This window comes from Phoca vitulina, unplaced genomic scaffold, assembly GCF_004348235.1.
Source record: "Phoca vitulina isolate PV1807 unplaced genomic scaffold, GSC_HSeal_1.0 scaffold5, whole genome shotgun sequence".
Lineage (NCBI taxonomy): Eukaryota > Metazoa > Chordata > Mammalia > Carnivora > Phocidae > Phoca > Phoca vitulina.
The window spans coordinates 3,992,791-4,005,331 of record NW_022589708.1 but is presented as its reverse complement, the minus strand read 5'-3'; the positions used below and the strand labels follow the sequence as shown (position 1 = coordinate 4,005,331).

Below are 12,541 nucleotides of genomic sequence, written 5' to 3'. Positions count from 1 at the left end.
ATCACACAATATGTGGCCTGTTGTCTGGTAGAAACCAGACAACTTAACATCATGAGCTTGCATGATGCGTGATTAATGTTCATTCATATTGTAGCATGTAGTACTTCATTCCTTTTTTATGACCGTGTAATATTCCATTGTATAAATATAACACACATGGTTTATCCATTGGTCAGTTGAGGAACATTTGAGTTGTTTTTACCTTTTGGCTGTTGTGAATAGCTTTGCTATGAACATCAAAGGTATAAGTACCTTTGAAAACTCTGACAATTTCTAAGAAATGCAAATTTATGCATACTCTGCAATCCAGCAATCCCACTTCTAGGTATGTGCCTTATAAAAATTAATGCATGATTTTACAAAAAGACTTGTGCAGGAATGTTGATAACAGCTGTATTCATAATTGACAAAAACTGGAACCAAATCCCGTGGTAGACATTTTGTTCTTTTATCTATTGTCTACTCTTGGACCAGTGCTCAAGAGTTTTAATTGTGATAGCTTTAATGTATCTGATACCTTTCCGTGTAATACTTGGCTCTATTTTTAGCTCACTGAAGAATTAAAGCATTAAAAATACTGTTCAGCCTTTGTGGTTGTCTTCAGGGAGTCAGTTGCTCCAAAATGTCTCATCTTTTAGAGCAAACTTTGCTTGTATGAAATTTCACCTTTTTTCCCCATTTTTTTTTAAAGTAGGGCACGGAGCCCAACTTGGGGCTTGAACTCATGACCCTGAGATCAAGACCTGAGGTGAGATCAAGAGTTGGATGCTTAACCAACTAGGCCACCCAGGTGCCCCTGAAATTTCACTTTGAAAATGAGTTAAAAATAATGAATATCTCTGATACAGTTGGAATTCATGAAATACCCTGCACTCTGTGTTCTGTCAGTGAGTTTATCTGACAAGGAAGTCTGGAGGGGAAATATGAAAGATTAAAAGACTACATCTATACAACCACAAATACATCAATGAGTATCATGCTCTCCACCCCGTCTTCTGAGTTTATCTTTAGGTAGTGGTCAATGACAGAAATACTCAGATAGTTCTCTCCCCTTTCCCTTACTTTTTTTTTTTTTTTTGAAATGTAATTTTTTAAAAACTGGCTTGTGATTTTTTTTTTTAAATTTAAGTAAAATTAACATACGTAACGATTCTATACATTACTCCGTGCTCCTTGAGGTAAGGTTGTCTTAACCTATTTCGCTCGTGCCCCCATCCCCCTTTGCCCCACTTAAAAGTGGGTAAATAGTTGTTTTACCTTTTATTTCAAGTACATCACATTTTAATAACTTTGAGGAATGTTTGTATTATTCTGTTTCTGTTTTTGTTTTTACTGTCCTCAGACATAAACAGAATTCTGAATTAGTAATGCTGATGGTGTACCGTGTTTTTTTATCATTTCTTGAAAATGCATCATTTTTTTTGAAGCTAAGGCTACTTCTTAAATTTGAAATATAAAAAAACATTTTAAAGTTATGTAAGATAAATTGACAACGGATTATAGAGAGAGAGTAAAAAGTGCAGCATGTATTTATATTATGTGCATTCTGGATTTACAATTCCTACATCGAGGTCTGAAGAAATACGACGCAGTTAAATCTGTGTTGTTATAAAACTGTCACTTTGGTTCTGTTCTGGAATATTTGGAGAGTTAATGATTTAGGACTGGTTTAGGTACACAGGCCACTCCTGATTCCTCCCAGGCGTATGCATCACAATAATATATGTTAGAAATTCTGTAGAACAGGTGAACTTAATAGAAGCCCTTTTTTGAATATCTTTTCAGCTCCCTAAAGTGGGGAGGAAGCAAATGAGTTACAAGCAACATTGGAAGAGGGAAATGGCAAATAATTTTCCAAAAAGATTCAGGATATCCAGGCACTGACTCGAGAACTACAGATCCCTCTACTGTGTAATAACTTCTTGTCTGTCTTCTGTCTTCACCTACTGGTGCCCATGAGATTATAAAGTGTATGAAGGCAGGATTTTTTTTTTTTCTGTTTTTTCCACTGCTATAGCTCCAACTCCTAGAACAGTGCTCCGCGCAGAAAAGGCACTCACTGGATGTTTGTTGCATCCATCACAGCTGCACGAGTGGGTTGGGTGGGGGTCTGAGTTGGCTTGGCAATGGCAGTCTTGGACCCTGGTCTCACAACTTCCAGATTTTAGTCAGATCCAGTTTTGACCCAGCTGAGTAGGGAAGGAGAACTCTTCAACTAATTGCAAAGTAAACAAACGATCAAAAAACACCTCATTACAAAGTCGGATGAAATCAGCCTTCACTGCCCGAAGCCTGGTAGGTGAGTGGGACTAAGGTGGGCCTCGGGTACCTGATTCCATGGTACACCTCGCTGATTGATCCATAGTTCTCTTACTAAGTCTGGAACGCTAATGCCGCCTTGACCCCACGGGTCTCTGGTTCTAGGAGAGCGGCTGGTAGCATCCCTGAATGTCCTGAAGATGCATGTGGACCTGACCCAAATCAGAAGCAACCACTTATGTGTGACTGAGCCGCTTCCCTGAATCCAGATACCAGGCCGATCCTCACTGTGAGCTTCACAACCTGTCAGAGCCTCTTCATGTCTTCGCCAGGCTGGGGTGGAAACAAGCTGACCAGCCCTTTGGATACTGATTTCCACTGCTTCCCACCCTTCTCAGTATTAGAATCATCAAGGTGCTTTGATCTTAAAAACATATGGACAGTTGGGCACATTCTTGACTGATTTTAAGAATCTGGTGATAGAACAGGGTATTTATAAATTTTTAAGTTTTGGTAATTGTTCTAAGCATAATTAGGGTTGAGCTTGCCCCAGACTCAGGCTTTGTCTCCACCTGAGGACACCCCATCCACGCAGACCTTGACTTCCTCTTGGAGATGGTCCCACTAAACCAAGATTCCAAGCTCAGGCAGGTTTGGCTAAATATGTATTTATTGAGAATAAATTGTGTGTTCTGAGGGATACTCGGGATCCCATCGAGAATAAATTGTGTGGTCAGAGGGATACTGTGATTCATACAGCATTAGGGGTCAAATTCTCAATGGCAAATTAACGGGAACAGATCTGCCATAAATTCTTAACTTTGGCACTCATTCTCTTGCTCTAAGTGAGATGTTGAAGGTAATTTTCTGAGATCATAAAATCCTAGCAGTTTTTCTCAAAATGAATTTAGGTGACCATCTGCACCAGAATCTCCTGGAGTGTTTGTTTAAAATGCATGGTTTAACCAATTGAGCCACCCTTTAGATCCCATCCCGGAACGCTTGAATCAGAGTATCTGGAGGTGGGCCTAGGGCTTGATCCTGAAGCGGGGAGAAATGGCACCCCAAGGTGAAAAGTCTTTCTTGGGGGAGAAAAGTGTTAGCTTTATGGATGGTTTGTTGCCCTTCCTAGGGCCACAGCACCTGGTCAGATGGACAGAATATCTGTGGTATTACAGTTTTATGGTAGAGGTTGATGGGGAATGAGTGATAATGCAAAATAGGTTGAGAATCACTGAACTAGAAAAATCTATTTTAGGGGCACCTGGGTGACTCAGTCGGTTAAGCATCTGCCTTCAGCTCAGGTCACGATCTCAGGGTCCTGGGATGGAGTCCTTGCATCTGGCTCCCTGCTCAGCAGGGAGTCTGCTTCTCCGTCTCCCTCTGCTCCTCCCCATGATCCTGCTCTCTCTCAAGTAAATAAATAAAATCTTTAAAAAAAGAAAAATCTACTTAAAAAAAAAATCCTCATGTCATTCTTAGACATCCTAAAATTTGGGTTCTACTCAGGGCAGGAAATCTGTGTGTTAAGCAGAATTGCTGTGCAGATAGACATTTCTGTGGCGTTAGTAACGTAATCTCTATGTTCCTGCTTTCTGCCTCCCTTCTTTATTAACGTATTGATAAGATAAACCTTTTAAAGCATTTCTTAGAAGACTATCGATTGTTATGGAAATTTTCACATCTATGTTGTTTGCAAGTCTTTACATTGCTGTTCCTATTATCCCTTCAGGGAGAGAGGACTCTGCCTTGATTTTTTTGTAGTTATTCATTGTATCTTTTTATTTCGAAATTAAACCAAACTTACAGAAGAGGTGAGCAAATAAAACAAAGCACTTCCATACACCGTTCAGCCAGGTTTACGATTTGCTAACGTTTTATCACATATGAGTTATCTTTTCCTCTCTCTAAAAAATGCCTGTGCGGGGCTTAAAAACGGGGCCAAGACTTAGAACCCTTGGTTATGTTGTTTCCCTTGTCCTTCCATCCGTTGATTTTAAATGTAAAATCTTTGTGAATATAGACCCACAGTGATCATGAGAATCACACGAGCATCATAGATTGCTGTGTAGCCAGATACCCACACGGGCTCCCAGGATCCCCAAAGCAGTTACGGGCCCCAAGTTGCTGTCCGGTTCCTCTCCTCCATGTGTGGTATGTCATCAACGCGGATAAATCACAGTGCTATCTGGAGACTCAGAATGAGTGCGGATTCTCAGCGGGACTCTTGGCTTTGGCTGTTGGTGGCGCTGGTGGGGACCTTCAGTGGGGACAGATGTATAGTCTGTTAAAGCTCCTTAGCAAATCTTCTGATGTGTTTGCCTCTATTTTCTACCCCAATAGCTGAAGATTTAGAGACTGAAGGTTTCTTTTTAAATATCAAATCATGCCCCCCACACAGACTTCTCGGTGGAGCTCTGTGGCAGCTTGATGACGAAGCCGCAAATATACAATAAATGCTGAATCAGTTCCAAGCAGCACTACTCTAAAAGGAAGCCTCAGCCTCATTATTCTGCTTGGTCCCCAGATGGCTGTCTCTCCGGCTGTTTTCCTGCGGATTTTATTGTCGCAGAAAGACTTGGAGTGGCTAGGCCATTTGACTTAGCTGGCAATTCACATCTTGTTATTACAAAGTTGCTACGGACCTGTGCCTTTTTAGAGAAAGCGTTTTAACCTACTTTTGAGCAGTTTTACACAAAATGAGTAATCGGAGGGCATTAGAATGGATCTTGATTCCTGTTGTGACTTTTTCTTTTCTGTTGTGATTTTTAAAATTTCTCTACCTTGATGCTCTTCTTGTTAAGAATCCTTGGAATCTTGCTGCCCACACTGAGTTCTAGATCCACCAGGTTACCGTGTGGCTTGGGGGGGGGCATCACAAAATCTGAGTCTGAGTGTCCTTCTTAGTGAAACAATTATAGGATCTGCATCATGGAGTTGAGAGAATTAAAGTAATTTTTGTACTAATGTACTTACAGCCCAAGTACTTAGAAGACTGCTCACTGTGTGTGTTAGCATTGGAAAAATGTACCTGATGTAGGAAATGTTGGGGTCCAGAGCCGACGGCCAGGAAAGAATTCTTTAGATGTCCTCAGTGCAAACAAGGTGGTTTTATTAAAGCACAGGACCCGTGGGCAGAAAGAGGAGTACTGGGGTTGGGAGGGGGTCAGGGAGAGCGTAAGTCTCTAAGGAATTTTGGAAGCAAGGTTTCCAGGACCTTGAGGGGGTCTAGCTATTGTTGGGAAAAGGCCATATATTACTGTCTACTAAAACCTTAGTCACGAGACCCTTCAGATGTATATCGGTGGGCCATATGCTTGGGGGATGACTGCTGACACATATCTCAGGGAGGGGGGGTAATGGATAAAGGAACTTTCCAGAGGAATTTTTATATGTTAAAGTAGACTCACAGGGTCCTGGGGGTTGGGCTAAGGTTGCCTTTTGCCCTTAGCAAAGTGTCAATATCCAGGCAGCTGAGCTCCTAGAGGAATGTTGCTCTGCCTATTTTAAGGACTTGTCAGTGGGCTGTAAGTAGTAGGGAAATTAATGTTTCTTTTGCCTTTGCTTCCCCTATCATACCCTCTTTTTCAAAATTCTCTGTTATGAATGAATTATTATGCAAATGGAATTTTCTTCATTACGTCTTTATATCTAGGTACTTCACAGTGTCCAGTTTTAACCCTTGGCAGACATAGAATTTAGCTCACTCTACAATTTGTGTGTGTGTTTATGTGAAAAACATTTATTTTGTGAACAGCTAATTTTGTCTTATTCTTGAGTCCCCACCATGGTATCCAGGGGCAACCCAGTCAGCATGCCCTCCGTGGTTCTTAGTTCTGTCTGATAATGTAAACAGCCCTTTTGGAAAACAGCCCTTCTATCTAGGGGAAAAAATTATGCTCAGATTGTCCCCTCCTCTTTTCTCCTTAGGCTGAGGTGTGGCCCAGTCACGAGGGGTAGGACTTATTTGTCTGTCACTGTGGCAAGAAGTTCTGGCATTCTTGGGTGTAGTGTCCTTGTCATTCCTGGATGTTCTTGGACACGTTCCTTAAGGACCTCAGGCTGCTCCCAGTGGTTCGCTGAGCTTGCCCTTCCAGACCCTGAGAACCAGTTGTTAAAATTTCAGGAATTTGTCAGTTGGCTGTTAAACAGTTAAACAACGCCTATAGTAAAAATTAAAGTATATAAACTTACAATTAAGTAGATTGTAATAAAGAGTAATGCACAAGGGGCGCCTGCGTGGCTCAGTGGGTTAAGCATCTGCCTTCGGCTCAGGTCATGATCTCGGGGTCCTGGGATGGAGCCCCGCATGGGGCTCCTTGCTCAGCAGGGAGTCTGCTTCTCCCTCTGCCCCTACCCCTCCGCTCGTACTCACTCTCTCTCTCAAATAAATAAACAAAATATTTTTAAAAAGAGTAATACTCAAGACTCATCACTTCCTAATTAGTTCACTGCATTTTTCTCTCATTTATGCCCTTGAAGTCACCTGCATGTCTTGTGGTGGGTGGTGGAAATGCTGTATAATCATGTGCTATGTCACATCTATTCCCAACCCTGGGTTCAGTGACATCACATTGGCAGCTTGAGATAGGAGAATCACACCACGGAAGCTGGCTTGATCTATTGTCTTATTGCTTGTCTAGAATTAAGAAGTTTTTTTTTTTTTTTTTAAAGATTTTATTTATTTGAGACAGAGAGAATGAGAGAGAGAGAGCACATGAGAGGGGGGGAGGGTCAGAGGGAGAAGCAGGCTCCCCGCCGAGCAGGGAGCCCGATGCGGGACTCGATCCAGGGACTCCAGGATCATGACCTGAGCCGAAGGCAGTCGCTTAACCAACTGAGCCACCCAGGCGCCCTAGAATTAAGAAGTTTTGAAGGCCATGTTCATGCAGGGCTATACTTACAAATGTGTTATGTCAGGACCAAAAATTTGACACAATATGATACATTGTTCAAAAACCATTATCTTACTTCCAAAGATGTCTGTCAGGTCAGGTCATTGATAAATGAGCGACATCTGACACACTTCATTGTTTCGTTTTAACCTTACTCAGAAGCCAGCAAACTTTCTGTAAAGGGCCAGATAGTAGCTGTGTTAAACTTTGCAGGCTACCTAAAGTCCATGTTGCCCATTCTTGTTGGATTTTTTTGGTTGTTTTTCATTGTTTTGTTTTTTTTTCTTACACACCCTTTAAAAATGTAAAAACCATTTTTAGTTCAAAGGCTGTATAAATTCCAGAGCGTGATTTGGCCTGCTAGCCATAGTTTGCTCACCCCGGCTCTACTCATTAATGTCAGTGAAAATATCCACCAGAATGGCAAGGTCATGTGCACTGATTGTAACCACAGACTGGCTGTGGATGTAAGAGTTCAACAAAAATCATCAAAAGTATTCTGTGAGAATCATTTGGCCAGATGGCATTTACAATCGTGAGTACTATGTATCTAATTATTTGTAAATTGTGGGCTACACAGCCTTTGTATCAGTAAAATGTGTAGTAAACTCATAAATGCATATCTGTCTATCCATCCCTCTCTCCATCCGTCTGTCCATCCATCCATCCGTCCATCCATCCATCCATCTAGACATCTAGATCTCCATCCCTGTGCATGCTGGAGCATTCACCACCACACCACGGTATTCTCCCTGCTCCTGTGATTGACCCATCCATCTTCAGCACCTTACAAACTGGTTTCCCTGGACATGGTGTAGTGCTCCATAGACCCCTCCCTTTGCCGTGTGGCACCGCTCTGTCCCAGCCTGCTTAGTCGGCACTATACCCTAGACAGCAAATTATTTACAAATAACTAAATATAGCGTACTCAGGGCTGACTGGCCGGCATTTGTTGCCCACAAACTGGTGTCCGAGTCCTGTAGCGTGATGTGCCGTGTCCTCCCTGGGCCAGTCCTCCGAGCCACATGCTGTGTCCCACCCCCGCACGCTCACCGTGCTTCACTGCCTCCCGCATAGTGCTCCTCACCCCTTTCGTGCTTGATAAATTACACACTCGTCTCCAAGAGACTGCTGCTAAATCTGCGTGGTTTATATCCTACACTTACATTCAACATTTAAAAATTGGAAGGTTTTGAGAAAATTTAGAATAAACCTTAAGTTAGGTTTTTGTTGTTGTTGTTGTTGTTTTTAAGATTTTATTTATTTATTTGACACAGAGAGAGAGAGAGAGAGCACAAGTAGGCAGAGTGGCAGGCAGAGGGAGAAGCAGGCTCCCCGCCGAGCAGGGAGCCCGACGTGGGGCTCAATCCCAGGACCCTGGGATCATGACCCGAGTCGAAGGCAGATGCTTAACCAGCTGAGCCACCCAGGCCCCAAACCTTAAGTTATGGATTCTAGGATATGTTATTTTGGGGTTTCGTGATGTAGAGTAATTATACTAGTAGGAGTCATTTGGAGATCCGTGCCCAGGGCCAGGAGGCATGATTAACATGCTGCTCTATTGGCTCATTCACTTCTGTCAGTGCCCCCATGGCGTGAGTTCAACTGAGAGGAAACTGAGGCACAGAGAATTCAGTAGCTCCCCCAGTGGGGCCTCATAGCCAAATCTGTGGATGCCCAAGGCCAGTGTCTCACTGACTTCTATTATGTATAATTCACTACACATGTGCCTGGTGGAGTCTACTCAAAAATCTGATAGCAGGGGCGCCTGGGTGGCTCAGTCGTGGGTGTCGGGCTCTTGGTCTCAGCTCAGGTCCTGATCTCAGGGTGGTGAGATCAAGCCCCGTGTCAGGCTCCTTGCTCAGTGCGGGGTCTGCGTGGGACTCCCTCTCCCTCTCCCTCTACCCCTCCCCCCTGCTTTCTCTCTCTCTCTCTCTCTCTCAAATAAATAAATCTTTAAAAAAATCTGACAGCATTTTATGAATGTTTTTCTAATAAAATCTGCCTCATACTGTATTTGTAGTATAAGTGCTTTGCTATGAAAACTTTAAAGCACTGTGTTGATATTAGTTAATTCAAGGTGAATAATTTCATTTACTAAAAAAGTAAACATTTGGGTAAAAGTGCTATTTATCTTCTGAGGAAACCATCGGTAAATGTATTTAATTAACTGTCTGTTGTTGGCAATGGACTGTTCAAAATTAAGGGCAAGAAGTATGTGAGGGAGCAGGAAGTGCGTCCATTTATTATACGTGTGCATAGAGAGAGCAGGGAACGGGAGGGAGAAAGGGCACCTGCAAACCACACGGCAGGACAGCTCCTAGAAATACAGCGAGGACTAGAAAGGCAAAGGATTTACCTTCCTGGATGTTCTCCTGCTGGCTGAGGGCAGAGATGCCCAAGTAAGCCAATGGTCGCCCCACGCCATGTCAGGTTACACTCGATCCTGTAAGAATGCGGTCTTGGAGAAATTATTTTGTCACAAACTACCAACATTAGGAGAATCTATGTTATGAAAAGAATTCAATTCTTAATTGGAGAAAGAACATACTCAAGGGGAAGCCACTTGGAAGGTGAACAGATGTGGACAGACTCCTGCTGAGGACAGCTTTCAGGGAGCGGACTGAAGTGAAGGGGCGCAGATCCCAGGAGCCCAGTGTTGCCCCAGTTGAGAGGGCATGGGGGTGTGTGTGACTCCCCTGGGGAGAGAGATTTGGACGGAAGGCCCTCCAACTTCGGGAAGGGCTGTCTGGAGGGCACACTGGGCTGGGTACGGGTTGTTCTGTTGTCTCCACGTCACCCCCATTTCGGAGAGGCTGTTCAGTCTCCCTCTTCACCCCCACTGCACACGCCATCAACGAGACGGCCTTCCTGGAGAGGGGACAGCTGGGGTAGCCATGTCTGCCAGGACCCAGGGCGCCCCTCGTGACGTGCGGTTAGCTTTGGGGAACATGGTGACACACGAGATATTGGAACGCATAAACGACTTGGGGTACCATAGAATAGAAGGTACATGAGGTAACACTCCAGACTACAGAGAAACTTCGTGGAAAGACAGTATGCTCAGTGAGGTATGCGTTTGAATCCGAGCCATTTAATATCGGTCTGTGGTATAATGGGGAAAAAAAGAGTCACGGGTGCTTTAATTATAGTTTTTGTGGAAAATGCATTAATGGCTTTTTATTAAAAGACTGTGATACTGCTATTAACTGCGGAAATGTGCTTTGGGGAATTGATAAGCCTTTCTGTGAGGCTGGTCCTAGAGCCCACTGTAAGAGGCGGAAAATACAGCAATCGGTCTCCTCAGGCCTGTGGCATTCCTTGTACTAGTGAATTCACCTTTGCTGTTCAGGTGGAAACACAGGCCACCTTCCACTTGTGCATTTATTCTGATAATTGGCATCTGTTTTGACCTATTTGGCATTATTAACTCGAAATGGCTTTGTGCCATAGTCCTTCTTGGGAAAGGCGGACACCCTGCCAAGAGGTCATCGCGGACACCCTGCCAAGAGGTCACCGCAGGAAGAGAAGTTTAATGTCTAGAGTACAAAGTTTGTTTTAAGCCAGGGGGCCCTAATGAGATTAAAAAATAAAAGTTAAGTGGTCCAGTCCCTCCATGAGCCTCGTGAAGTAATTTCTTTTTATTATTTTGCCCTACAAAGGATATACAAACTCGACACGTTGAAACAATAAACCGTAAGAGCGTGTCCCCCTTTCTGAATGATTTGCTCAGCTGTAATAAGAAATGACACTGAGAGACGGAGGAGTAAGTTTGAATGTGGAGACAGACGCCACCCGTCATACGTACACCAAGTGAGGTCAGAGGGCGGTTAACGAGTCTGCATTGGCTTTTACGGCTGTTTGCATTTTAGATATTAAGGAAACGCTCAGGTTTTGGTTCACGGTGTGGACGAAGCACGTGCTGTAACTGCCTACTCTTCTGATTTTTCAGCGCTCCGGCTCCTGAAGGAGGGCGCGGATCCGCACACCGCCGTTTCCTCAGGAGGGTCCCTGCTGCATCTGGTGAGAACCCTCTGACCGGGGCACGGGGGGGGGGGGGGGCGACACAGGGAGGAGCATCAGTCGTGGGCTCAAAGTTCAATAGCCAAATGTACATCTTTTTTTTTAAGAGTTTATTTATTTATTTGAGAGAGGAAGTGCATGAGCAGGGGGGAGTGGGAGAGGGAGAAGCAGACTCCCCGCTGAGCAGGGAGCCCGATGCGGGGCTCGATCCCAGGACCCTGAGATCATGACCTGAGCCAAAGGCAGACGCTTAACCAACTGAGCCACCCAGGTGTCCCCCAAATGTACATCTGACAGATGATCATCAAAACATGACACTTTCAAATGATCAGGCTTGGATAACGAGCTGCAGTAGTTCCTAATTACTACGTCGGAGTTTGTAAGTAATCTTTAACAAATGGAGTTAGAACTTCTGCCCTAAAGAAGATGCTTTTGAAAATGAAGCAAATAATATTGTATCCACTATAGACTATTAGGCATTCTTTTGCTTCTACATGTTGTCTTTGGCTACAGTGAACTTTCTCTATGCTCTGCTTGTGACCGGGCGCATATAAATGTGACTAAAGCTCACCGACATTCTTTTGGAGACAAAGCAGTGAATGGCTAAGTAATTAAGTAAATAAATAATGGCGCAAACAAAAAAATATTATATTAGGTTCATGTGCTAAAAATTTTTACGGGTCCACTTAAAAAGTCAATAGAAGGATTCAATTTAGTGGTCTTTAGGACTAATTTAATGATTAAGCCTTAATTTTGAAAAATATAAAAATTAACATTAAAAACCTAACTTAGGGTCATCTACCAAGGTCAGGGATGAGCTGTATTTCTTTGCGGTACATTGAACTCTGTTAAAGAAGGTCATGCATCAAACAGCCCAGAGCTCCGGAACACGCCACCAGTTCTCAGCCTGGATTGCACGTAGGAATCACCTGGGAGTGGTAAAATGCTGACACCTGCCTCCCAACCTTAGCCCGGTCCGTGGAGATTCTGACTTAATTTTTCTGGGATGTAGCGATTGGGAGCTCCCCCAGCTGATTCTGATTTGCAGCCTAGGCTGAGAAGCACTGCATACAAGAGAAACCTGTGCCTCCCAAAGGCTCAAGATATCTGGGGGTACAGACAATCATGTTATGCACTCAGCAGAATAGAAAAACAACTCAGAATATTGATAGGAGACAGTCTGTAGAAGAAATGTAAACTGTTTCTCTCCAGCATTGACTGAGACAGAAAGAGAGATTTCTAGATGACTTTTTCCTTCTCTGGAGTGTTTTGGTTTTGAAACCTCTCCATTTTAGACTCAGATCATTACATGGCTTATGTGAAATTTCTAAGGATCCAAGCCTTGTTAGTTCCTAGATCCCAGG

The 12,541-nt window shown here is 43.5% G+C and overlaps 1 protein-coding gene across 2 annotated transcripts in view; it reads left to right on the top strand.

Annotated features, from left to right (window-relative positions):
- The window catches only part of MYO16 (myosin XVI), a 574,777-nt gene that overhangs the window by 170,528 nt on the left and 391,708 nt on the right, over positions 1–12,541 (top strand). For both annotated transcript variants that reach the window (XM_032402627.1, XM_032402626.1), the window contains exon 3: positions 11,107–11,177. In XM_032402627.1, the coding sequence (XP_032258518.1) occupies positions 11,107–11,177 (71 nt within the window). The remainder of the gene's footprint in view (positions 1–11,106; positions 11,178–12,541) is intronic.